Source organism: Cydia amplana, chromosome 4 (genome assembly GCF_948474715.1).
Source record: "Cydia amplana chromosome 4, ilCydAmpl1.1, whole genome shotgun sequence".
NCBI classification, from domain to species: domain Eukaryota; kingdom Metazoa; phylum Arthropoda; class Insecta; order Lepidoptera; family Tortricidae; genus Cydia; species Cydia amplana.
Genome location: NC_086072.1, coordinates 7,645,441 through 7,670,363, shown reverse-complemented (window position 1 = coordinate 7,670,363; position 24,923 = coordinate 7,645,441). Strand labels below are relative to the sequence as shown.

At 36.4% G+C, this 24,923-nt stretch overlaps 2 protein-coding genes across 4 annotated transcripts in view; one reads left to right on the top strand and one right to left on the bottom strand.

The window, feature by feature from the left end:
* Positions 1 to 386, top strand: part of LOC134663196 (cyclin-dependent kinase 10) — a 108,981-nt gene extending 108,595 nt beyond the window's left edge. For all 3 annotated transcript variants that reach the window (XM_063519578.1, XM_063519579.1, XM_063519577.1), the window contains one exon: positions 138 to 386. In XM_063519578.1, coding sequence (XP_063375648.1) covers positions 138 to 325 — 188 coding nt within the window. In that variant the 3' untranslated portion in view covers positions 326 to 386. The remainder of the gene's footprint in view (positions 1 to 137) is intronic.
* Positions 387 to 390: 4 nt separating this feature from the next.
* On the bottom strand, positions 391 to 7,988 carry LOC134663194 (zinc finger protein weckle-like). The gene is made up of 5 exons (XM_063519573.1): positions 7,821 to 7,988; positions 6,130 to 6,869; positions 2,957 to 3,148; positions 828 to 936; positions 391 to 586 (listed from the first exon to the last, which is right to left on the bottom strand). The coding sequence occupies exons 1-5, from the start codon at positions 7,956 to 7,958 to the stop codon at positions 479 to 481; spliced, it is 1,287 nt and encodes a 428-aa protein (XP_063375643.1). The 5' UTR covers positions 7,959 to 7,988; the 3' UTR covers positions 391 to 478.
* Between the last annotated feature and the right edge of the window lie 16,935 nt (positions 7,989 to 24,923).

Below are 24,923 nucleotides of genomic sequence, written 5' to 3'. Positions count from 1 at the left end.
CCCGAAATTGTTAGCCATTTCCCGAGCATGAGCATTAATGTGTTGGCAAAACATGGCGCATAGCATTCCCCACATCATAGACCGTACATAAAGTTATGGTTCCTACAGCTGCCAACTGATTGTTATTTTTGTTGCAGCGTGTGATCCCAAGCTTATGCCCAGCTTCCCGCAACACAGGAACATGAAAGGGCAGCCGAAGAGTACGTCCAATCAGTTGAACATACCACTGTCTAGTCTAAACACGGGCGCTAATGATCAAACCAACAATTTGCCTGCAATTTCCGACCTTCTAGGTTCTCTTGTCAAGAAACGGCGACTAGATTAAACGTTTCAACAAACCCACAATTTAGTTTAAGGTTTTCTTAATAAATTAGCCATAAGTATGACACATGTTTTATTACAAAATACATAGTTATTACACTTATGTTTCGTGTTTAAATTTGCAAGTTTACGATTTTTAGTATTTTTATGGTTAATTTTAATCAGTAGACGCTTCTTCGTCACCAGAGAGGCCAAGGGCTTGGTAAAATTTTTGATATTTTTGAATTTGTGTTTTGTCTGGTGTTACGGGCTTCTTTTTCTCTTTCTGAAAGAAAATAGATGAAATAAAAATGCAGTTCAGTTTGACATGACTTTATGCATTCATGACAATTTCATTGAAAACATAATACGAACAGGCGAATATTTTATTACAACGCTGAAGTATACATTATCACTGGTTGATTGGTACGGGCACTTACATTTAAAACATTACTTACGGTCGAAATTGCATTCAATCCTTTAACCATCAATAGACTAAGTTGACCCTATTCGCAAAACCTACTCACGATTTCTTTTTCTTGTTTCTCAATATTTCTCAACGAACGGATACATGTTGAGCAAAGTATGACATCTTCCATGTGATTTACGGTCTTCTTTCGGTGATGGTGTTTTAATCTGAAGTAAAAAGACGATGTTGTTATTAATACAGAAATAAATAATAGTCTTACGTCTGTCTGTCAAGACCCTTTATCTTGGGAACGCGTGGAGGTATCGAGTTGAAATTTAAACCATATAGGTACTCAGTAGTGATGTACCGACAATTGATTTGGCCGACTAATCGGCGCTAGGATGGCCGATTAGTCGGCCGACTAGTCAGCTAGTCGGTCAGATCATTAGTTTCGTCTAAGTTCGGTTCAGATGCACTTTAAAACAATCGTCCTTTCGTCGCGCTATTCATCATAATATTATAGTAACGTTAAAAATAAAACAATTCTAGATAAGGCTATATTTCATACGACAATCGGACATAAGAAAGCGACCACACGGTCAATAATTCGAACAAACATGTTCGTAAGCACCCTAAATAGGAATTTGGGAAAAATAGGTGAAAAGCTTATGGTCATTTGCTGTTTATTTCTTTTTGCCCAGTTTTTCTGTCACTTATAAAGTGTCGACTAATCGCCGACTACAAATGAGGCCGGATAGTCAGTCGGCTTTCCCGACTAGTCGGTACATCCCTAGTACTCAGGTCTACGGTCCCTTGAAACTGTGAAAAAAAAAGAAACGGCCGTTTATGCCGCAAAAAACGTATTTCGGCACTCAAAGGAATCAAAATTGATTAGGTACTGTCCTGTTGCCCTGTTGCCCTAGAACTATGAAATTTGGCAAGTAATATCGTCTTACACTACAAATACATACAGGAAAAAATCTGAAAACAGTAAATTTGTAAGAAATAAAAATTGTACGGAACCCTCGGTGGGCGAGTCCGACTCGCACCTGGCCGGTTTTAGGAACACAACACTATGAGTAGGGTCTAGTGTTACCTATTTGGTTATGTAATATATTACATGAACACATATTATATATATATATATATATGAACTAATTTTAGCACAGAATAAATAATAGAACCGTACATATATGATATACAAAACCGAAGTTTGACAGAGATTCGATGTTGTCCTTTTCTAATGTATGGCATGGCACGATCCCTTTCGGCTCTTTACGGAGCCGCCCGAAGTGTCCAGTGTCTCCCCACTCACCCCACCGGTTTTAGTCTCAAAACAGCTATTTTCTGCTAGAAAATCACCGCGCAACCTCTATTAAGCTATCAGCAGCCTAAAGCCCTTGCTACACGGTCGCCGACAAGCCCCTCAGACCGCGTGGCCTTGGTCTGGACGGACCGTGTAGACAGTTGTTTCCAACTAAAGCCCTTGCTACACGGTCGCCGACAAGCCCCCAGACCGCGTGGCCTTGGTCCGTCCCGGACCGTGTAGACAGTTGTTTCCAACAAAATTTGACCAAAACTGACCAAGGTCAGACCAAGGTCAGACGGTTAGTAGGCTTGTCGGCGACCGTGTAGCAAGGACTAAAATTTGACCAAAACTTACCAAGGACAGACCAAGGTCAGACGGTTAGAAGGCTTGTCGGCGACCGTGTAGCAAGGGCTTAAAGCCCTCGCTACACGGTCGCCGACAAGCCTTCTAAAGCCCTTGCTACACGGTCGCCGACAAGCCTACTAACCGTCTGACCTTGGTCTGTCCTTGGTCAGTTTTGGTCAAATTTTGTTGGAAACAACTGTCTACACGGTCCGTCCAGACCAAGGCCACGCGGTCTGAGGGGCTTGTCGGCGACCGTGTAGCAAGGGCTTAACCGTCTGACCTTGGTCTGACCTTGGTCAGTTTTGGTCAAATTTTGTTGGAAACAACTGTCTACACGGTCCGGGACGGACCAAGGCCACGCGGTCTGAAGGCTTGTCGGCGACCGTGTAGCAAGGGCTTTAAGCCCTTGCTACACGGTCGCCGACAAGCCCCTCAGACCGCGTGGCCTTGGTCTGGACGGACCGTGTAGACAGTTGTTACCAACAAAATTTGACCAAAACTGACCAAGGACAGACCAAGGTCAGACGGTTAGAAGGCTTGTCGGCGACCGTGTAGCAAGGGCTTTAGATATAGATGCTGCGTTACCAACTTACAGTTTCCCACAATAATCACACTGCTGCTTATTGGCGCCCCGATGCGTGATGATGTGACAGCCGAGCTCGTGGTAAGTGGGGTAGCGCTCCTGGCAGCGTGGACACAGGATCTTGCCCTCCGACCGCCCACCATTGTTCTGGTGTTCGATCAATTCTTGCGATGATTGGAAGTTATGGTGACAGCTGCTGCACCTGTGATAAAAACTTTAAAAGTGTAGGAAAGCTAATTAAAAGGAGGATATTTTGTGATATACATAAGTATGGTGTGTAAATCCAATATGGGCGAATATTTAAACGGTGGTCAGCATAGGACCTAAAAAGTATATTGAGATAGATTTTACTTAGAAATGCATTGAAAATTTTAACCATACAAAATAATTCGGCCCGCAATGTAATACACCACACACGTTACGGGATACGAGCTTTTTAAAGTAACTGTCAACGCTTGTTGGCAGTTACTATGAAAAGCTCGTATCTCGTAATGTCATATCATCTTCTGTTTCTTAATGTTTACAGTACATTGCTGCTCGGTACATGTGGAAAAAAATAATCACGGGGTCATAATTAAGTGTAACTTAAAAAAACATCTTAATTAATAATGATAAGACGGGTAAATTCTATATCTGGTTTAATTTATTGCCCGTATTTGACTTACACACTGTATATATATTAACGAATTTTATGGTTCTGCAGGCCCTGAAGCATTGAGCTTAGAATAAATTTAAAAGTGGAAAAATTACTGTCTTGGGTGAGACTTTGCTCAGCATAAGCATTGATCTGAGAGCCTACCGCGAACCACGTTCGACGTGTTCAGCGTTGCCAGATGGTCACAAAAGTCACATTTTTCGTGACTTTTCGCCTTCTCGTGTGACACGTACGTGACTTATGATTTTGAGGCAATTTTTGTGACTTTTTAAGCTAGTCGATCTTTGGACAAGTTTAGTTTTGCAATTCGAATTATTTAGCAATGCTCCCAAGTTTACTATTTGACACTTGCACTGACCTTGCCTTCACGTTACATCGACAATCATGTTTATTATCATAGTCATGGCAAAATGAGACTCGTTACCTTGACGTGACGGTGTTATATAGTTTGATAGTAGTAGTTTTTTTTTAGTGTAATGATTTATTTCTTTTTTTTTTGTATCTATACTACTCATTGTACTGCATCAGTTATTTTGAGATTTTTGAGCGCTCTAAAACCATTAATTTTGTCCGGGGGTAAATTACTTACGTATATAATTTTTTATTTTCTTTTGATTAAAGTATAGTCCAGACGAGACAATTTTTCGTCAATCTGATGAAATTTTCCTATCGAATCAGGCCGTGCGGACGCAAACGCCAATTTGATTCCCCGATCAAATCAGCAGGTGCGGACACAATAATGGCAATTTTCTAAGTTAGTATCTATGGAACGCAAATTGGTGATTAAATTGTTTACGTGTGGACGCTAGATGAGATTGGCACCAAATATTTTCCTGATGAAATCGGCCGATTTGCCCAGCTCGTCTGGGCTCTACTTAAAGATTCGCAGACCGGGAAATCGACTCCACACTCGCGTTCGCGCTTCCACACCGCAATTCACGCACATAGTCTGGAGGGGGCTTAAACAGTAAACTTTTTAAACTTTTCTTTCGCACTGACTGACTGTGACTCGTATCTTCTTAGTATACTTGGTCAACCGGATCTTGACAGTAGAAAAAGGCAGCAAATTTGAAAAATGTAGGCGCGAAGGGATATCGTCCCATAGAAAATTTGAATTTCGCGCCTTTGTTTAACTGACAAGATTTGGTTGACCAGGTATAGTTTGTGGACTCATGTGCTAGATTAAGGCGTGTCCAGACGAAGACAATTGATCAAATCAGGACGTGCGGAGGCAAACACCAATTTGACCAGTTTCATCAATTTTAATTTTATGGTGATATTTGACAGCTGTAAATTAAAAAAATGCCCCTAACTGCGAAAACTAGCGTCACAAATTAGTATTCTTGCGTCTGTACCCCATTGTATTCGTAGTATCGGTCATAAATCATAATCGGCGAGCCAAATTGGCGTCTGTGTCCGCAGGTCCTGATTTGATCGGACAATTTAATCAGTTTGGCGAAAAATTGTCCTCGTCTGGACAGGCCTATACTATAGTATGTCAAGCCATTTCAGTAAGTAGAAAAAAGCGGCAAATTTAAAAAAAGTAGGCGCGAAGGGTCTATCTTCCCATAGAAAAATTTAATTTCGCGCGTTTTTCTACTGACAAAGTTATTTGACTGACTTAACTTATTACTTATCGTATTTTTTTTTCGTTTTCAACAAGAAAAAAATCAAGAAATAAAAAAAGGAACTTACAATTCATGAAATCGATCACAAATAGCATTAAGTATAAAGAAAAATCATATAGCTGGTCAACCAAATCTTGTCAGTAAAAAAAGGCGCGAAATTCAAATTTTCTATGGGACGTTATCCCTTCGCGCCTACATTTTTCATATTTGCCGCCTTTTTCTACTGTCAAGATCAGCTATATTTTCTGAATTTCTTCTAACAAAATCGATTTACCAACCCATACTATAAAAATGTGACTTAGGCAGCAAAAACGTGACTTTTAGGGAAACGAAACGTAACTTATGACTCCAGAGCCCTGGCAACACTGGACGTGTTGCCTCCCTGTCACACTTACGTACGAATTTACAAGTGTAACAGAGAGGCAACACGTCGAACGTGGTTCGCGGTAGGCCCTCAGCTTATTTTCACGGGTGTTCTAACACCCGTCTGTGCGGAAAGAGAAGAGTCGTGGAATATATGGGGCCCAATACATTCCACGACTCTTTGCGCACAGACTCTAAAAACACAGATCTACTAAAAAAAGGACGTAAGACAATCGAGGTAAACACAGATAAACACAAAACCAGCAAATTATTACGGGAGCGAAACTGCTTATTTCAGTTGCGATATCCGTGTATATTAAAAACATTTACAAAATTTAAGCTTTAAGGATGTACCCGGCCTGTTATTTATAGTATAACATAGTGTAGAATTTAACTTGGCTGCTCAGATCGTGGCATTCAAGTAATGTACTAGTAAACTATTTGTGACTGACTGATAATTAACGATGACCTGTGTGAAGAAAAAATACGTCGGGGAAACACTTATTAGGCGTTTACTGGTACCTAACCTAAACTTACATGAATATGTTTTGTTGAAGATGATACGCCATATGCTCGATTATCTTCTTTGGGCAGAAATAGTGAAACTTTTTGTCACAGCACTGCACGTAGCCCGGCACTCCGTGTCTTTCTTTGTAATGTTTCATTAGGGATCTGTAATTGAAGTCATTTTGGTGGCAGATGCAGCATTCCATCTTGTAAAATAGGGTTATTTGCCTGTCTAAGGCCGTTCCTTGCTTGGCAGGCCGACCATCGATGATGACTATAGGGTCTAATACGTCTGTGGTACTGTCATCTATATCTTTACTCGCTTTCTTTTTACTAGCTTTGAGTTTTTCCGCCGGTTTGTTTGCAGATATTGTACTACTGAGCAATGATTCATCCACGTTTTCAGTTCGCACGAATTCCTCTAATGGCATTGATTCCATGTATTTCATTTCGAGAGGTGATTTCTTTTTGGGGGATTTGACTTTATTTGAGTCACCTTGGTGTTGAGCTGATTCCGATGGGGGGACTCCTTTTGATTTTTGCTCAGACTGTTTTTCGGCTTCTAATAAGTTTTGGGTTAAAAGACTGCCCGGTACTGTAGGTGCTACTGCTTCCGTATTTTGCTTGTTAGCCTTTTCAGCCAGTTTATTTTTGCTAAATTCCAAAAACTTTTGAGTTTTTTCAATTTTGACAGCAAATAAGTGTTGAATACCAACTAGCTGTAGGCAGTCGTGGCAAATTGCTTTAGGGAGATTGTCGTCCGATCGTATCTGTAATTCAATAATGTATTGTGGTCAATATCATGATTAAAGCAAAATAGAAATGAGTCCTCGTCTTAATCTTCAGATTAAATTTCGATTTATTTATTTCTGAACATACGATTGCAATAGGTACCTCCAATTTACTTTTACATTCATGACAATTTATAAGAATCTACATATCTATGTATGTATATTGTGATCGTCATAAATAAATTCAAATAATAACATGATATATACTAATACAGATAAATTCATTGCAATAATCGTAAAGCAAATATGTGTCAGTTCCAGAAGTGGTCTTCCGCATACCTATTAGGAAATTTTATTGGTGGCTATACCTACAGATAAAGTACCTAGGTACTTAGGTACCTACTTAAGTGTATGTGGTTTCCTATTTAGGTAGGTACCTAATACCCACAGAAAACAGAACAACCAGTTTAATTAGTAAGCTGTTTATAACTTTTACGCACATTTTACGCTTATGAACTTCTTCAAAAGTAGTAGGTATGTTAAGCTGGTGCATGCGTGGTTGTATGTTGTTGTGGCGAACATGACTGTAGATATAGTTGGTCAAACCAATTTGTCAGTCAGTAAGAACTAGGAAAACTATACTCATCCTCTTCTTTTCGGTTCTAGTACCAGTGTAAGACAAAGATACCTAGTATGATTTTCTCTATGTTTGAAATGAGACAGTCCTTTGACAAACTATATCTATTTGTAGGTAGGCTTATTTATGACTTTGACTATAAGGTGAGTTAAGATCGGTTTTCCTAGGATAGCGGTGCCGTCATAATCGTCATATAGCGGCCGTCTCCATATAATACGGCTAAATATGGTTGCCGTAATATTTGTATGGAGACGGCCGCTATATGACGGCACGGCTATCCTAGGAAACCAGAGCATTCAGATCAGTTCCTTATTGCCGATGTAAATGTTCAAAATCACTGATATATTACGTACTACAATGCCATAGAGCCGCTTTATCTTTCGTTTGAGTTCTAAACTGATCGGTTTCAGCTTCACCACGTCCGTACAGAGACACAGCCGACATGACAACTCCCGCACTATCGTCTTTTCTAGTTGGGTAAAGTCGTTCATACTGCTGATTAGTAGTTCACCTACAGCTGATACTTAAATGGACAGGTACATTTTAGTACCCGCGACAATACACACTTTGCACTTCAAAATTGTTATTTAGACATGACAAATACTGGTTTTAATTAATTATAAATTACATTGGATTGCTTTCGGTGATAATTTTGATCAAATGTGACAACTTCGTTTATTTTTTTACTGAATGACGCAAGAAGCGGCCAGCGAGTCAAACTAATATGTCGATAGATAAATAAGTGTATAGGTTTAGGTTAGGTATCTAATATAGCTGGTCAACCAAATCTTGTCAGTAAAAAAAGGCGCGAAATTCAAATCTTCTATAGGACGATATCCCTTCGCGCCTACATTTTTCAAATTTGCTGCCTTTTTCTACTGTCAAGATCTGGTTGACCAAGTATATATACTGGGTCAACCAAATCTTGACAGTAAATAGGAACAAAAAAAACTATAGGTACTCATCCTTTTCTTTTAGGTGCTGGGTCATTCTCTCATTTCGTGCAAATCGGTGAGATTCTCTCGATTTGTAATTTTTGTTTTAAATGGTAAACTTTTGAGTTTCGTCAATTTGTGGATTCATTTATTAACATTTTTCTGCTAAAGGCACCTTTGTAACGTTATTACTTTTCATTTAATAAGGCTACTGGTAATGAACTACGCGCTGGTAATGAATTCGGCCGAGATGGTAATTTTATCAGTGGACGGTAATGAAACAAACTTATGAAATCGAACATATTCTATGTATATAAATATGTATTTATCTATATACGTATGTATATCGTCGCCTAGCACCCATAGTACAAGCTTTGCTTAGTTTGGGGCTAGGTTGATCTGTGTAAGATGTCCCCCAATATTTATTTATTTATTTATTAATTATTTATATAAAAAACTGTATTTCAAGAAAATTAACACCAATTAAAATCAACAATATTAAAAACATGTGTCTTAAGCACTGCGGAGATGATCAAACCGACTTGACATACACTTGGAGTTGACAATCTCAACTTATAATGTTCAAGCTAGATGGTACATTCACCATTTACTTATCATCATTATAAGTCGAGATTGTTAACCCCAAGTGTTTGTTAAGTCGGTTTGATCATCTGCGCACCATATCACATAAAACATAGTTTTCAAATTTTCAAAAATTAGCATAGACAAAATATATTTAAATCATTCGCGTTTTGTACCTATGTAATTTTTTTTTATCGTTTTAACCCTATAGTGTGGGGTGTCGTCGGATAGGTCTTTAAAAATAAATAGGAGTTTGCAAACAACATTTTTTGATAAAGTCAATCAATTCGGAAATAATAATTTAGAAAGAATAAAAAACGGTTATTCCTTCTAACTTTTGAAAAATCGATCCAAAAAATATGGAAAAAAATCATAAAAATAGTGCTTAATAAACTCATTCAAACAAAATTAAAGCGAACTTGATAAGTTAAGCCGTTTATGAGTTATCGCTAAAAGTCTTCCCTTCTTATTTTATTTAAAAGCCTGGCAAACCTTATTTGTGACCGGATTTTCGCAAGCAACCCTATAACCACATAATAGTGACCGGAAAAAGATAGGCAACCTAGTTGATTTATATTGTACAAGTTGTATACTTTCCATTGGAACTTATTTCGTTTGTCAGACAGATCGGTGAAATTTGAAGAAAAAAATTTTTTTTTTTCAAAAAATAATTAAACATAGTTTTGACCATATTTCTTTAAGCAACCCTATTTATTTATGTTCAGGAATATATTTTCTTTCATAATATGTAAGTTTCATCCGTCAGACATATCGGTGAAGGTCGACCATCTTAGACTACAAAGGCTCCCCGGTTGGGCTCCCCTATTATCATATACAGTTTTAAATGTTTATAACAACGTAATATTTATAATAACTAAGCCTCTTTCCATTAAATGCACTGCCTCGAATATATTATCATTACCTTCTTAAGTCATTCATTACCTTTCCCAGTAAAATTAGAAGGAAAAGAAGTGAATGAAACCGATATGAATGAAGTTTTGGAAGTTTTTGTCGCCTACATCAGTTGGCATCAGACCTTAATTTTGCAGAATAAACCATCTGAAAGGGGACACTAAAACACTTCATTACGTATAATTATAATAATGTACACTTGCTACTTACTGTATAAATCACGCGATGGCGATGAAGACTAACGAGAACCACACTCCTTCCCGACCCGAGAGATCGTATATATTTTCGCTAACAGCGGCACACGGGCGTCCGCTACGAGATCACGCGGCCAACTGACTGACGAACAATGTGTTGCATCGGCGGTAGGCGCTATATACCCTCGCTATATAGCAAAATATAGCTAATCTATTTCTCGCGTCGGTAATGAAGAAATTACTTGAACCATACACTTATAAGGCTGTATAGTTTTTATTATTTATTTCTAGCTTCTAATATTATACGATTTAAAACATAACTAAATAAGTCATTTATTGAACAAACAACGAATTTTCTATTTGTAGTATCTTAAGGTTAAAATGTAGGTCAAAGTTATATCTTCACGCGTTACATGTAGAGATGAATGAAAAAATTGGGTGTTAATTGTACATATAAAGAAAATACATATCTTTTTAGAATTGTTCATTGGAGAGACATATACTTTAGGCCCTATGTTACAACCTTGCATTAACAGATATTTGAAAACGCCACCACATTTTTGGTAAATTTCCGAAAACACCGATTTGCACGAAATGCGAGAACGACCCTGCTAGTACTAGTGTAAGACAAAGCTAGTATGATTCTCTCTGTCTATGTTTGAAATCAAACAGACCTTTGACACACTATAAATAAGTATAGAAATGTCTATCTTTATTTATTGTTTAAGTAGTTTGTCTTTTTATGTACCAATAATAAAGTTTTATAGTAGGTAACTATATATTTTTTGTAAGTACCTAGGTATCCCGAAAACAAACTTCTTAAACTTAAGAGTCACCCGAACCTAGCCGCCGCTATACAATCGAAGTTGCCCTCGCATATGAAAATAAATATATAGTAGGTACCTACCTATATTACGATACAAGTGCGAAAAGTAGGAAATACGCATGGAGTGGCGATAAATTGAAACACGACCGAAGGGAGTGTTTTAAATCGACACGAGTTGCGAATTACCTTTTCGCACGTGTATTATACCTACAATTTTTTACAGCACATATGGCCCTTTAAATTTTCGACGTATGCACGTATTGTGCCAGTTACCGCATTATGTGTTGTTTTTACGTTTTGTAAAACATGAAAATTCTAGTAGGTTAAGTTATATTCTCCCCAGTTGTGTAATTTTAAGCATGCGTTTTAAAACTACTTAATTTTTTTAAACTTTTAGAAGTTATTGAAATCGTTTCCAATTATCTTGTGTTTTTATGTACCTACCTATACAATAATACCTAGTACCAATTATAACATGCGGCACGTCGCAATATGCCTTGAGGAAGACTCTGAATTAAACTGAATTCTGAGTTTATTTATTTAGGCACTACTTACTTAATAAAATTGGTTCCACGATAATAGTTAGGTATTTGATCTTCGTAATAAAACGAAAATTACTCTAGCATACGAGTTCCACTGAGTGGCTCTTGTCGGTGTTCGGAGGGTGAGTATAAATACGGGTTCTGCTCTCGTCTAGTGTCTGTGCGGAAAGAGAAGAGTCGTGGAATCTATGGGGCCCAATACATTCCACGACTCTTCTCTTTCCGAACAGGCCGCGAAGCCAACATGCCAATCGCTTACGCTCCGTAGCGGTCGAAAGCAGGGGCGTATTTACCCTAGGGCCAAGGGGGCCATGGCCCGGGGCGGCAGCCGCGGGGGGGCGGCGAAGCCGCCCCCTCGCGGTTTTTTCTGGGCGCCTTTTATAATAAAACTTAGCTATATCGCTAGAAATCTGCGGCGCCGCAAACCGCTCTGCGGCGTCGCCCGCCGCACCGCAAAATTTAGCGGTGCGCGGCGCCGCGCGCGGTGCCGCCGAGCGGCGTGCGGCGACGCGTGCGATGCCGCGCTGCATAGTAAAAAATAAAATTCGACTACCAGTTGTTTGATCAGACATGGATCCCTTCATAGCGATGCAAATGGTGCAAATGATATTTTGGTGAACCAAGTTCAATAAATTGGTTTTACTAATCATACTAGCATCGCAGCGATCAATAGGAACGGAGCCGGACGGTGCACACGTTGTCGGAGCGGTTAGTTTAAATTCATATCACCAGGCGGCTCCATCTCAAAACCTACACTACCAAGGCGTACAATATTATTAGGCGACTTAAGGCTACTAGACGCCGCGCTAGCCACGACGGGGTCTTCAATATTATACGCTAACAGATTAGCACACCGTGCTAGACATCTTCTCGGGAGGTAGGTTCTTTTATGGGGCATAACAAAATCGTCTACAAATGTATTCGTATCAAAATACGAAATCGTACTACTGTACAAGGAAAGGTTATAAAACAAAGAATTGTAACGAAATACCCTCTTATTGACCTCGCTCGACATTCTATATGGGAGCGCACAGATAATTATTTTTGCAATTGTTTAGAAACCTATCGTGTGTGCTATTAATCGAAAGGGCTTTCTGAGCCGATTCTAAAAATATATCATATCATCACTTCAGTCATTTTTTTTTAAATTATAATAAAAATAATTTTCAAAACATACCAATAAGTTTGGGCTTCTCCAGATACAATACCGTTCAATATTTTTTGTAAAATATACCTCAAATTATAGGTAATATGAGGATATTTAAAATAAAAAAAAATACTAAATGTAAATATTTTCAAAATTGCTTTATTAGGATTAGACATGAGGTGATTAGGTATAATTTGAGGTATATTTTACAAAAAAAAGTTAACGGTATTGTATCTGGAGAAGCTAAAACTTGGTATGTCTTGAAAAAATAGTTTTATTATAATTAAAAAAAAATACTCAAATGTAATGATGTGATATATTTTTGGAATCGACTCAGAAAGACCTTTCGTGTAATACCACACACGATAGGTTTCTAAACATTTTTTTTTATTCTACACAAAAAAAGATTTGTTGGTGCTTCGGGTCAAATTGTTTCAAATGTCCTAAAGATCAATCGTACCGATTTTCATACCTTTAACACCATTTGCAGCATTTTACTGAATTTCTCGGTGTACCGCCAGCACTATCACACGACTGCTCTTGCTGTTGTTAAGAAGGAGCAGAAATAAAAAATAATTGAAAAGAAAAAATTGGGTGAACCCATATCTTCGTATAATGAATGAAGATGGAAATCATTTCAAAAGAAAATACGAGGCGTTGAAGATGACTGAAAATAAATTTTATAACTATTTTCGAATGTCTGTGCCGTGTCTTGAAGAACTTTTAAGCAAAATATTACTTCGACAACAGCAAGAGCAGAACACGTGTGAAGGGATTCATGTCTGATCAAACAACTGGTAGTCGAATTTTTATTCTTCACTATGCAGCGCGGCATCGCACGCGGCGACGCACGCTGCTCGGCGGCACCGCGGCGCCGCCGGGCGGCACCGCTAAATTTTGCGGTGCGGCGGGCGACGCCGCAGAGCGGTTTGCGGCGCCGCTGATGTCGCACCGCTGACATGTGGCCGGGCCCATCAGCGAAGAGCGCCTGAATAGCTTAGCTCTTCTTAATATAGAAGCTGAGCTGACAAACGTTTTAAATTACGACAGCGTCATTGATGATTTTGTCAACCAATTTGTACATAGGAAAACAATGTACTCACATAGGCATTATGTGAGTAAATGGTAAAAAGGTTTAGTTTTTTTTTATTCCACACCCCAAAGGTACTTGTTGCAGGTTTTTTCCTAAATAAAATACTTTATCGTCACTGATGAAGGGGGGCGGCAAATCAAAATGGCCCGGGGCGCCAAATTTGTAAATACGCCTCTGGTCGAAAGGCAACTGTCACTGTCGCACTAATATGGGAGAGTGATAAAGAGACACAAAGCGATTCGATGGCGAAGCGCAAGCGATCGTCACCTTGGCTAGGCCACCTGACTCTATACTTGGCAAGCGATGGGAACCACATGGGAACGCAAACTCAGCGATTAGCTACTTACAGGATTTACACGTGAATTTGATTTGTGTCTGCCCGCTCTGTGTTTGATTTAGTGCTTAGGTAAACAGGTAAAGGTTTTTGATGTTTCTCGCCGGGTAAACGATTGCTTTTAACTTTGCTCATTTTATAAAATAATTCGAAAACGATCCCCCATTTGTTTGCTTACATTATCATCGAGTCCGTGAGCGATGAACGGATAGACAGCTTAAAATGACGTAAAATATTAATAAATATTTACATAACAATACATTATTCATAAAATGTATTTACATTTAATTAAATTAAGTTTAATTACTTATCCAACGATTACCCAATAAATCATGCAAACAATGATTGTTTTATAATCATTGCATTCTCAGATACAATAGTAGTTTATGCAACAGTGATATAATAAGAACCAATTATGAGCTGTTGCATACATTACTTTTTCTATGACAGCAGCAGCAAAAAAAAAAAAAAAAAAAAGTTATTATTAAAAAAAAGAGTTATTATTAAAAAAAAAGAGTTATTATTAAAAAAAAAGAGTTATTATTTACAAAAAAATTGAGTTATTATTTAAAAAAAAAAAGAGTTATTATTGTAAATGAAAACATACCTCTTTCAATCAAGATGATCGGAACTTGTATCTTTAAAAAAAATAAAGCAGTTGTATTATACTCATAAGATGACTGCTAGCAGTCATCTTATGAGCCTATAGACAAAGCATTCAAATGACATTGCTTTAGATATCACTGTCAGTCATTTAATTGACACATTTAAGTGCTGGAGTAGAAAAACAGTTAAATTTGACTATACCTACCTACCTAAAATTTAAGTGTTTAGCGTTCCTTTTTACCGGACCGGTCATACTCGTATTAGAATCGTCACGTCACGCATATAAGGAATATAAGGATACATTCCCTAAAACTAGTTACCTACTTACTATTGGTTCAGAAAATGGAACAGGAAACTCATTATCATATTTAAGTGAAACCGTTTGTATATTATTTTGTTAGTAAAAACGACAAGTCGTATTAAATTTACGGGTAGTTAAAGTAGGTACCTACGCGCGAGCGAGCGCTCAACTGAGCGCACCGCAGCAAACGTCCTGTTTCAGGTAAATTTCATTCCGTACCTACTGTACTCGTACGAGTAATGTGAATAGTTATTTGTACAACAAGTGATCAAAGTTTGATATTTCTTCGAGTGCTTATTTTGAGTCCCGTGCAAGCGAAAGATTCTATAATAGAATGAATGAATCTAATTTAGAATCTTGAGCGTAGTAAGGGACTCAAAAGCGCACGAGATGTAAATAACTTTGATCTCGTGTAGTACACAACATTTTTCACCTCAGCGCAGTGAGAACATACCTAGACAACTTGAAAAATGTAATCCTTCTTCATCACTTAATACCTGCACTCATGTTTTCTTAAGATATACAAACAATTAAGTTTAATTACCGCAATGGAACACAAAAACAAAACGTAATAATAAATTCCAGTAAAATAATATAGAAATAACAAACATTAACTGACACTTCAATCGCCAACTTTGACAACAAAAAAAAATCTTTGTAAGATACGGTCCGAATTGCGGATACGTACTATTTGTCAACTATGGTAGAAATTCTTAAAAGTAAAATAATTAATTTTGCGTGATGATCTGTGTATTTTTTGAGTTCGTTATTTTAATTGTACAATAAAATACCTAAAATATAGTATTTTATCAGGTTTTATGAAATCTTAAACTTTATTTTTATTTATTAATTATTAAGAATTCATACTCGTACGTGGTTTGGAACGATGCGGTCTGAAGTTTTTCGGGGGTCTATTATAAACCGTGAATATACCGTTGAATATCGTTTTAACTTTTTTTTGTCTGTTTCTTTGCTAACAGTGTGAAAGGGACAGAGATAATAGAAATAGATAAGAGAAGAAGTATTTCGAACTTTTATTAGACCCCGCATGTTGAAATGACATTTGACAATAAAGGTCACTTGAATGTCATTTTGTCTCACTCAGTGAGCAAAATCGCATTTTGCTCACTGTTTTTAAGAATCAAAGTACCCTTGTTCGAGCTGCTGAGGTGAAAATGTTTTTACCTCGCGTCTTTTGATTGAATCAAAAAGGTACAGGCTGGAAATCTGTTGAAACGGAATTGGATGTTAAGTTTTTTAAACAGGTACCTAGTGTTTCCTAGAGATTTGGATTTTTTCAACTGTGCCATGTCAAGTAATATAAGAAGCTGTACGTAGATACCTCGTGGCTGTAGCTGAACTACCTACTTATTTATACATATGTATATGTACGAACCTGTGGTACAAATGTATCAATGTGGTTTGGTATTTATCATTAAAATCCGATTTGGCATTAAAACATAGGTTAATTACCTACGACCAAATATTAATAGAAAGACCGGCTGTAGCGCTTTTTTGGGTTTTTCCCACTAGTTACCACCAAGTTGCCACCAGTGGTAACTACTATGATTTATTCAGTTTTCGTGAACGCACGTGCGAGCGCTAACTGAGTGCACCACAGTATTAAATGTTGTGCCTCACTCAAAATGTGACACGTTTTTACCTCACTGTGCCTACTGTGCTCCTACTCCTATTAAGATGGAAATAACTCTTTTGATCCATTTAAATGGCACAGCCTTTTGTGGCATCAATCTCGATTTAATTAAGGAAAGATGAGCTTTAAAGTCGTGTTTCGTATGCGTTTAAAAATTCCATGACGGCAATTAGTATTACCTATCTATAGGTACATGTAGAACTAATATTTATGAATGTTTAGGGGTTTTTTTAAGTTTACGCACAACACTAGACTAATTTAGATCTTAAAATAAATTTGATCCAAGATACGGAATTAAATAATAGGTATGCTACAATTGTAAACGACTTAGTCCAGTCGCGGAAGCGTTGCAATTAGGGTCTACAAACTCCGATTCATAAAACACCATTTTCATCTCAGAATACATATAAAGTCGTAAGACGTAAGACCCTTTTATTTGACTACTTCATCCGATCTTACAGACTCTGAAGTCATGTAGGTATCAATCCATTATTCATTTTGCGTATAATAAAACGGACGCATACTAATGAAGCATTAAATTCCCAACAGGGGCCTTATTCGACATGCCACTTTTGACGTCGCATGTTGAAGTTCATTTGAATCTGAACAATCATGGGTTGTCGAATAGGTAAAGATCATTATCTGTCAGTGAATCTCATGTAAACAAATCATTTCATCGCTAGACTTGTTTGTCTATTGGTATGGCCGCCATGTTTGGATTTATGACATTTAAAAGGGGATTCTATGGCATAGAGTAAACTGCATTTCTATTTTCTATAGTTTTTTGATTCCTCTACTCGACGCAAGATGGAGTTAACAGTCAAATTTCGATCTTGGCGTTATAAAAATAAACCGCAAGAACATGACATGCAGTTGCGTTGGTGTAGATCTATCATGAAAACGAATATATGACAATTGTCCAGAATTAAAAAAAACTTGACAATAAACATACAGCAATACATATACCACTAAATGTCAAAAAGAAAACAGATTTAGTATAATTACTAGGTAACAAATTATATATAAAGTTTAAATTTTAAACCAATCGTCGTGGGTCCTAACCCCGGCTCTTAGCAATGAACTTCTTGTAACTTGTGTGAAAAATATCATTTGATATTACACCAATTACTTTATGGTGAAGTAAAATATCATGAGTCATGAGGAAGACGGAGTAGCCAGTAGCCACAATAAGCTATATTTTTGTCCTCTGGGTTAGATGGCAGTGAAATAGGGAGAGATAGTGAAGAATGCGGCAAAATAAGCATTTATTGTGTTGTTAGTAGTTAGTAGACTAGTTTTTTTTTCTAAAAATGAAAATTGACGCAACAGCAAGCTCATAGCCCCCTATGAGCCAGTCAGGTGCAGGCTTAAGGGCTAATCCCGGGGGAAGCGGAGCGTCGGCGACTAGCTGGTGCATCTGCTTATTAACCTCTTCTCACTTTTACCTCAGGTCCTTTGATTAATAAATTAAGGTAAAATTCGTAAGAACTAGTGCCTGTGTCATATTCTAAATTGGACGCTATGCCTAATTAGTTGTTATAAATTAAATAAAATAATTATTTATTTAATTAAATTTATAACAACGCAACGTGGGGTTATTCATGATGAATTTTAATGGCTTATATAAGACAGCGGTCGTATATTGCCTTAGAAATTTGGATTTTGTCAGTTTGAATGAACAGCAAACTGGAGACATTGAGATTAATTTTAAACTTATTATTTTAGGTGTTCGTAAGAAATAAGGTATTGACAGACATTGACGGAAAATCGCGAAAACCCGGCCAGGTGCGTCGGACCACGCAAAACGGAGGAGGATTCCATACTTACTTCTTCTACCATGTATCCATATGCCAAAATAGCAACAGAAAAGCCGAACAAAAATACCGTTTCTTCGCAGCATTAGATTTCAGTCCTTTTTTTAGAAAAGTAATATATTTAGGTACATAATATATATATGTAAGTAATTTTGTTATGTGAAACTTATATGTTGTGTTACGAGACTTACGAGTAGGTAACTTTAAACTTTAACAGCCTAACAGATCCCAATAAGGCCTAGTTTACCCTCTGGGTTGGGAGGTCAGATGGCAGTTGCTTTCGGAAAAACTAGTGCCTACGCCAATCCTTGGGATTAATTGTCAAGAGAACAATAGGTTCTCATGATCCGTGGCAAAATCGAGATAACGCGAGGAAGAATAACTTTGTCACAAGAATATTTGGCCAAATATAAATCCTTATTTTAATACTCTCGTGTATTTGACCTACCTACTCGTATTGAGTCGTATTTTGCCACCTAGTAGCCTCGAATTGGTTGTTATATGTGGCTTTCCATAAATTAAGGGTCCTTATGCTTCAATAAGGACGTTTTCATGGGGTCCCGTTGTTTCCCATAAAGTTTTAAGTCATAATGTATTGTTTGTCATATTATCATTACTCATAAAACTGAAACCGTTAACATTTCAAGATTTTAGTTAGGTTATCCTATAGATAGGTTAGGTTAGGTTAGATTTGTTTTATGGCAATCCTGAAAAGTGACGCGTTTCTGAACTAAATGAATTATGACTAACGAAAATTCGAGCAAACAATACATTTAGGCTTAAAACTATTTGGGAAACAATAGAGACCCCGTTTTCATCTGAAGTTGCAATAGAAATTGAAAAAGCCACATTTTTTCAAGCTTTTACTTAGTTTTATCTGTCCCGTTGGTTGTCTGTCTGTCCAATGTGGTTCCAATCAAATCATGCAAATTAAATCCCAACAAAAACATAAATGTGAAATGAGAGCCAAGTTCAATATTGAGAATACGTGTCGTTGTTGACTCGCCGACAAAAGAATTGAGATCTATATGGGTGCCTAGTTCTGTGCTGTGTAGAAAATCCTGAAATTATAAAGGATTTGTCTTGGCTAGTTTTTAACAACAAACCAAGTTTTTGAAAAACTAACAGAAAAATATATATTACCTATATGCCTATACGTAAAAACTAGCCAAGACAAATCCTTTATAATTTCAGGATTTTCTACACAGCACAGAACTTGGCACCCATATAGATCTCAATTCTTTTGTCGGCGAGTCAACAACGACACATATTCTCAATATTGAACTTGGCTCTCATTTCACATTTATGTTTTTGTTGGGATATCATTCCTTTTTGTACAGAAATTACTATAGTATTCATCATGAAAGCAGTTTGCCTAAGCTGAAAAGGAGACCCTCGCTAACGCGCGGTTAATTGCCAAAAAGTTTCAGTTTCACATTTTTTCTTTTGTATACGCTTTATAGTCTACTTTCATTCCAAATATCAAGTTTCTAAGTAATCTAGAAGTGGGTTAGGTTTTTGGTCTATAAGTTATTTTTTTCCATCGATATATCAATAATTTCCAGTTTTCAGATTTTTCCCTCTATATGCACCTAATATTCTACCTTGATGCCAAATATCAAGTTTCTAAGTCATCTAGAAGTGGGTTAGGTTTTTGGTCTATAAGTATTAATTATTTTTTTTCCATCGAAATATCAATAATTTCCAGTTTTCACATTTTTCCTTCTATATGCACCTAATAGTCTACCTTTTAACAACAAACCAAGTTTTTGAAAAACTAACAGAAAAATATATATTACCTATATGCCTATACGTAAAAACTAGCCAAGACAAATCCTTTATAATTTCAGGATTTTCTACACAGCACAGAACTTGGCACCCATATAGATCTCAATTCTTTTGTCGGCGAGTCAACAACGACACATATTCTCAATATTGAACTTGGCTCTCATTTCACATTTATGTTTTTGTTGGGATATCATTACTTTTTGTACAGAAATTACTATAGTATTCATCATGAAAGCAGTTTGCCTAAGCTGAAAAGGAGACCCTCGCTAACGCGCGGTTAATTGTCAAAAAGTGTATACGCCTTATAGTCTACTTTCATTCCAAATATCAAGTTTCTAAGTAATCTAGAAGTGGGTTAGGTTTTTGGTCTATAAGTATGTTTTTTTCCATCGATATATCAATAATTTCCAGTTTTCAGATTTTTCCCTCTATATGCACCTAATATTCTACCTTGATGCCAAATATCAAGTTTCTAAGTAATCTAGAAGTGGGTTAGGTTTTTGGTCTATAAGTATTAATTATTTTTTTTCCATCAAAATATCAATCATTTGCAATTTTCACATTTTTCCTTCTATATACACCTAATAGTCTACCTTGATGCCAAATTTCAAGTTTCTAGGTCACCTGGAAGTGGGTTAGGTTTTTGATCTATATGTCAGTCAGTCACAAAAATGCCGGTTTTTAAACGTTAATTTATCAATAACTGTTTGAGCTATGTTTATGAAATAGTGTATTTTGAACAAGCTAAGGGACTTGAATACATGTGCCAAATTTCATGTGTGTAGGTTAAGTAGGTTTCAAGTTGTGAAGGGGTCAAAAGTAGCTCGAAATGGTTCGTGTAATATTACACACGGTTGCTGCGTCGCCAGTTCCTTTTTCTTTGAACTTGGCTGGACACGCTACCGCGTGTCTAGATTTGACCCACTTCTCGGGTGTTCAATGAAGCTGAAAATTTACATAAGTACATAATATGTAATATGGGTGACAATACAATATTTTTATGGTTACCATCGAGTTGATCTGATGGTGATGATACAGACAGTGGTCTTTTAAGTCTTTTTAACTTTGTGATAAAACAACGCAACTTAATTATATTTGAAAATATTTAAAGAAAAATACAGTCAGAAATTAGAAATATTGTTATCTAACCTCTCTATCACTTTTGCATATTCGAGCGATAAAGAGGCAAATAGCTGAGTTTCGATTTTCGCACTCCCCGATAGGCCCCTTTGTAAACAAACCGCCTTGATGTGTCTATGTCAAATTATTAATTGTTTGTGAAAACTTGTTAAAAAAAGTTTAAAGGAAAGGCGTAGGCAAAGAGTAGTATAATATGTATATAGCTGGTCAACCAAATCTTGTCAGCAAAAAAGGCACGAAATTCAAATCTTCCATGGGACGATATCCCTTCGCGCCTACATTTTTCAAAATTGCCGACTTTTTCTACTGTCAAGATCTGGTTGACCAAGTATACCTATATAGCGCTGGCGGTACACCGAGAAATTCAGTAAAATGCTGCAAATGATGTTAAAGGTATGAAAATCGGTACGATTGATCTTTAGAACATTTGAAACAATTTGACCCGAAGCACCAACAAATAAAAAAAAAACGAAAGGAGTTATGACGTCATCTTTTTTTGTAAGGAATAAAAAAATATTGTTTAAAAACCTATCGTGTTTGGTATTAAACGAAAGGGCTTTCTGAGCCGATTCCAAACATATATCACATCATTACATTTCAGTATTTTTTTTTAATTATAATATAAATAATTTTCAAAACATACCAATTAAGTTTGGGATTCTTCAGATACAATACGGTAAAATTTTTTTTGTAAAATATACCTCTAATCTTATACCTAATATCCTCATATCTAACCCTAATAAAGCAATTTTGAAATTATATACATTTAGGTTTTTTTTTATTTTTCAGTTTTACATAGTGTGATCTATGAATCTCTCAATTAAATAATAAAAAAGAAAGCATAAAATTAATATATAACGGTTTTTTTCAGAAAGTCGCTTATATCTCGGAATCTATAAGTCGTAGTAAAAATTGTCTATGTAATAATTAAGAAAGAATTAACCGAAAAAACTCACCTTTAACGTCCCCCCTTTCCCGAGTTCTCCACCCCCCACTCATCAGAACTTTTTCTTACTTAAAGCTTAGATATTACCAAAGGAACATGTAATAGTATTTTATGCAACTGTTGTTTAAGAGAGGTCAAAAAAGGCGAGTGGCGTCAGTAACAATAACAACAAACAACAACCGAAAATTGTTAATAAAGACGCCACTAGTATTTTTTGACTCGGTTAAACAACGTTGCATACAATACTTTTTCTACGACCAAGCACTTACTTTGAAATGCAATGAAATAATAATAAAAATGGATGATGATGATTGTTTCATGTCCTAATGTGATAGGTTGTTCAGTGCGTGGGTTTCTTAAGGGGAACGAAAATTTTATTATTTTTGCGCTACGACGCACGGTTTAGGAGATACAGCCCTATAAATATTTTTCTTCCTCTTTTTCTTTTTTTTTCTTTTTTTTTCTTTTTTTGTGTTTTTTAAATCTTACTTAGGGGAACGAAAATTTGATTATTTTTGCGCTACGACGCACGGTTTAGGAGATACAGCATTATAAAGTTTTTTTTGTTTTTTTTAATCTCTTTTTTGTGTTTTTTTTTTTAAATATTAATTAGGGTTTCTTACAGAGGAATGAAAATTTTAATATTTTTGCGCTACGACGCACGGTTTAGGAGATACAACCCTATAAAAAAAAAATCTTTATTTTTTTTTGTTTTTCGTGTTTTCTAAATATTACTTAGGAGTTTCAAAGGGGAACGAAAATTTGATTATTTTTGTGCTACGACGCACGGTTTAGGAGATACAGCTTTATAAAGATGAAAATAATCGTACCATTAACCAAAACATGTCTATGGTTTACTCATCTGTCAGAAATGACAACTAAAATTAGGTTGGAAACAATGTATTCCATACAATATTTTTTAAATGGTGATTACACGAAGTATCGTAAAAGTGTCAAAAAGATACTGCGTGTATGCACAAATATTTTTTTGGGGAATAGACTAAAGACTTGTGTTGATAACTATAAGTTTAAAGGTGTGTGCACGACCCTTTAAATGACAAATAAAAGTACGGGAGTAGAAAAAGCAAGTTTCAATACTCTTATTTTACCCGAATGACATTATTACTCGTATTAAGTAATTCGGCAGGGCTATTATTACACTTTGTAAAATTGAAAAATTAAAAAAAAAACCTAAATGTAAATAATTTCAAAATTGCTTTATTAGGGTTAGATATGAGGATATTAGGGATAATTTGAGGTATATTTTACAAAAAAAAATTATGGTATTGTATCTGGAGAAGCCCAAACTTGGTATGTTTTGAAAACTATTTTTATTATAATTTAAACAAAATGAATGAAATGTAACTATGTGATATATTTTTAGCATTGGCTCAGAAAGCCCTTTCGTTTAATACCATACACGATAGGTTTCTAAACATTTTTTTTTATTTCATACAAAAAAACATGACGTCATAACTCCTCTCGTTTTTTTTTATTTGTTGGCGCTTCGGGTCAAATTGTTTCAAATGTCCTAAAGATCAATCGTACCGATTTTCAGACCTTTAACACCATTTGCAGCATTTTACTGATTTTCGCGGTGTACCGTCAGCGCTAGAAGTGGGCAGCAAAGAGTAGTATAATATATAGGACAGTCGGCAGTCAACGTTTGTTCCTAATAAATATAACATTGATGAATCAAGGCGGTTTGTTTAAAGAGGGCCTGCCGCGAAACCAATTTCGTTATCTGCCACCATTAAATTTCGCTCGTATATGCAAGAGTGATAGAGAGGCAGATAACGAAATTTCCCCCACCCCCCTTTGGATGGTTCTTGTTTGAGTTATAATGTCACTGTATTGAGGACTCAACCTTTCCATTTTTAAAGTGTTTTTATATCGACATGACACTGGCTACTGTAGTAAATGCCAAAAAAGAAAAAAAAAACGCTGTCATAGTAACGAAAATAATAAACACGTCAATCGAAATAACGTAATATCCAAGAAAAATTTGCAAAATAGTATATGATAAATATGTAAAACATCATTAATTATCGAATTAAGATTACATACAACTTTGTGTAAAAAAAATTGAGGCAATTATACAGCCCGATTATACGGGTTACATTTTGAAAAAGATGATTATCTTGGAAAGAAGAGTAAATATACATAGGTGAACATAATGGTGAACAAAGGTATAGTAAAATAGGTAGGGACATAATTCAGGGTTTGCTTGTCTGGTCCACGCATGCTGTACCTATCACGACCACGGCACGGCCGTCTCCTGCTAACTTTTCGCTATAATAGTAAAATCATAGGTCTAATACCTATGATTTTAATATTATAGCGAACAATATTTCATGTTCATGATCTCGAATTTAAGACTTTAGCTTAGATTTATGGCGTGCGGCCTAGCGCGCGTTGCCTCTATGAGGAGCTGTCAAAGCGCTTTATATCTGTATGCTTTTGATGATGCGGATCAGCATTCTTATCCAGCGGGGCAAGCGGCCAGCCTGCAGAAGGGCACCCTACCGCACTTGGTAGGTCACTACACTCACTACCAGGATTTAGGGCTAATAATTTATTTATAAGTTTTTAATACCTTTAAACGAGCAATTCTTGTATATTTATTTATTTATTTATATGTA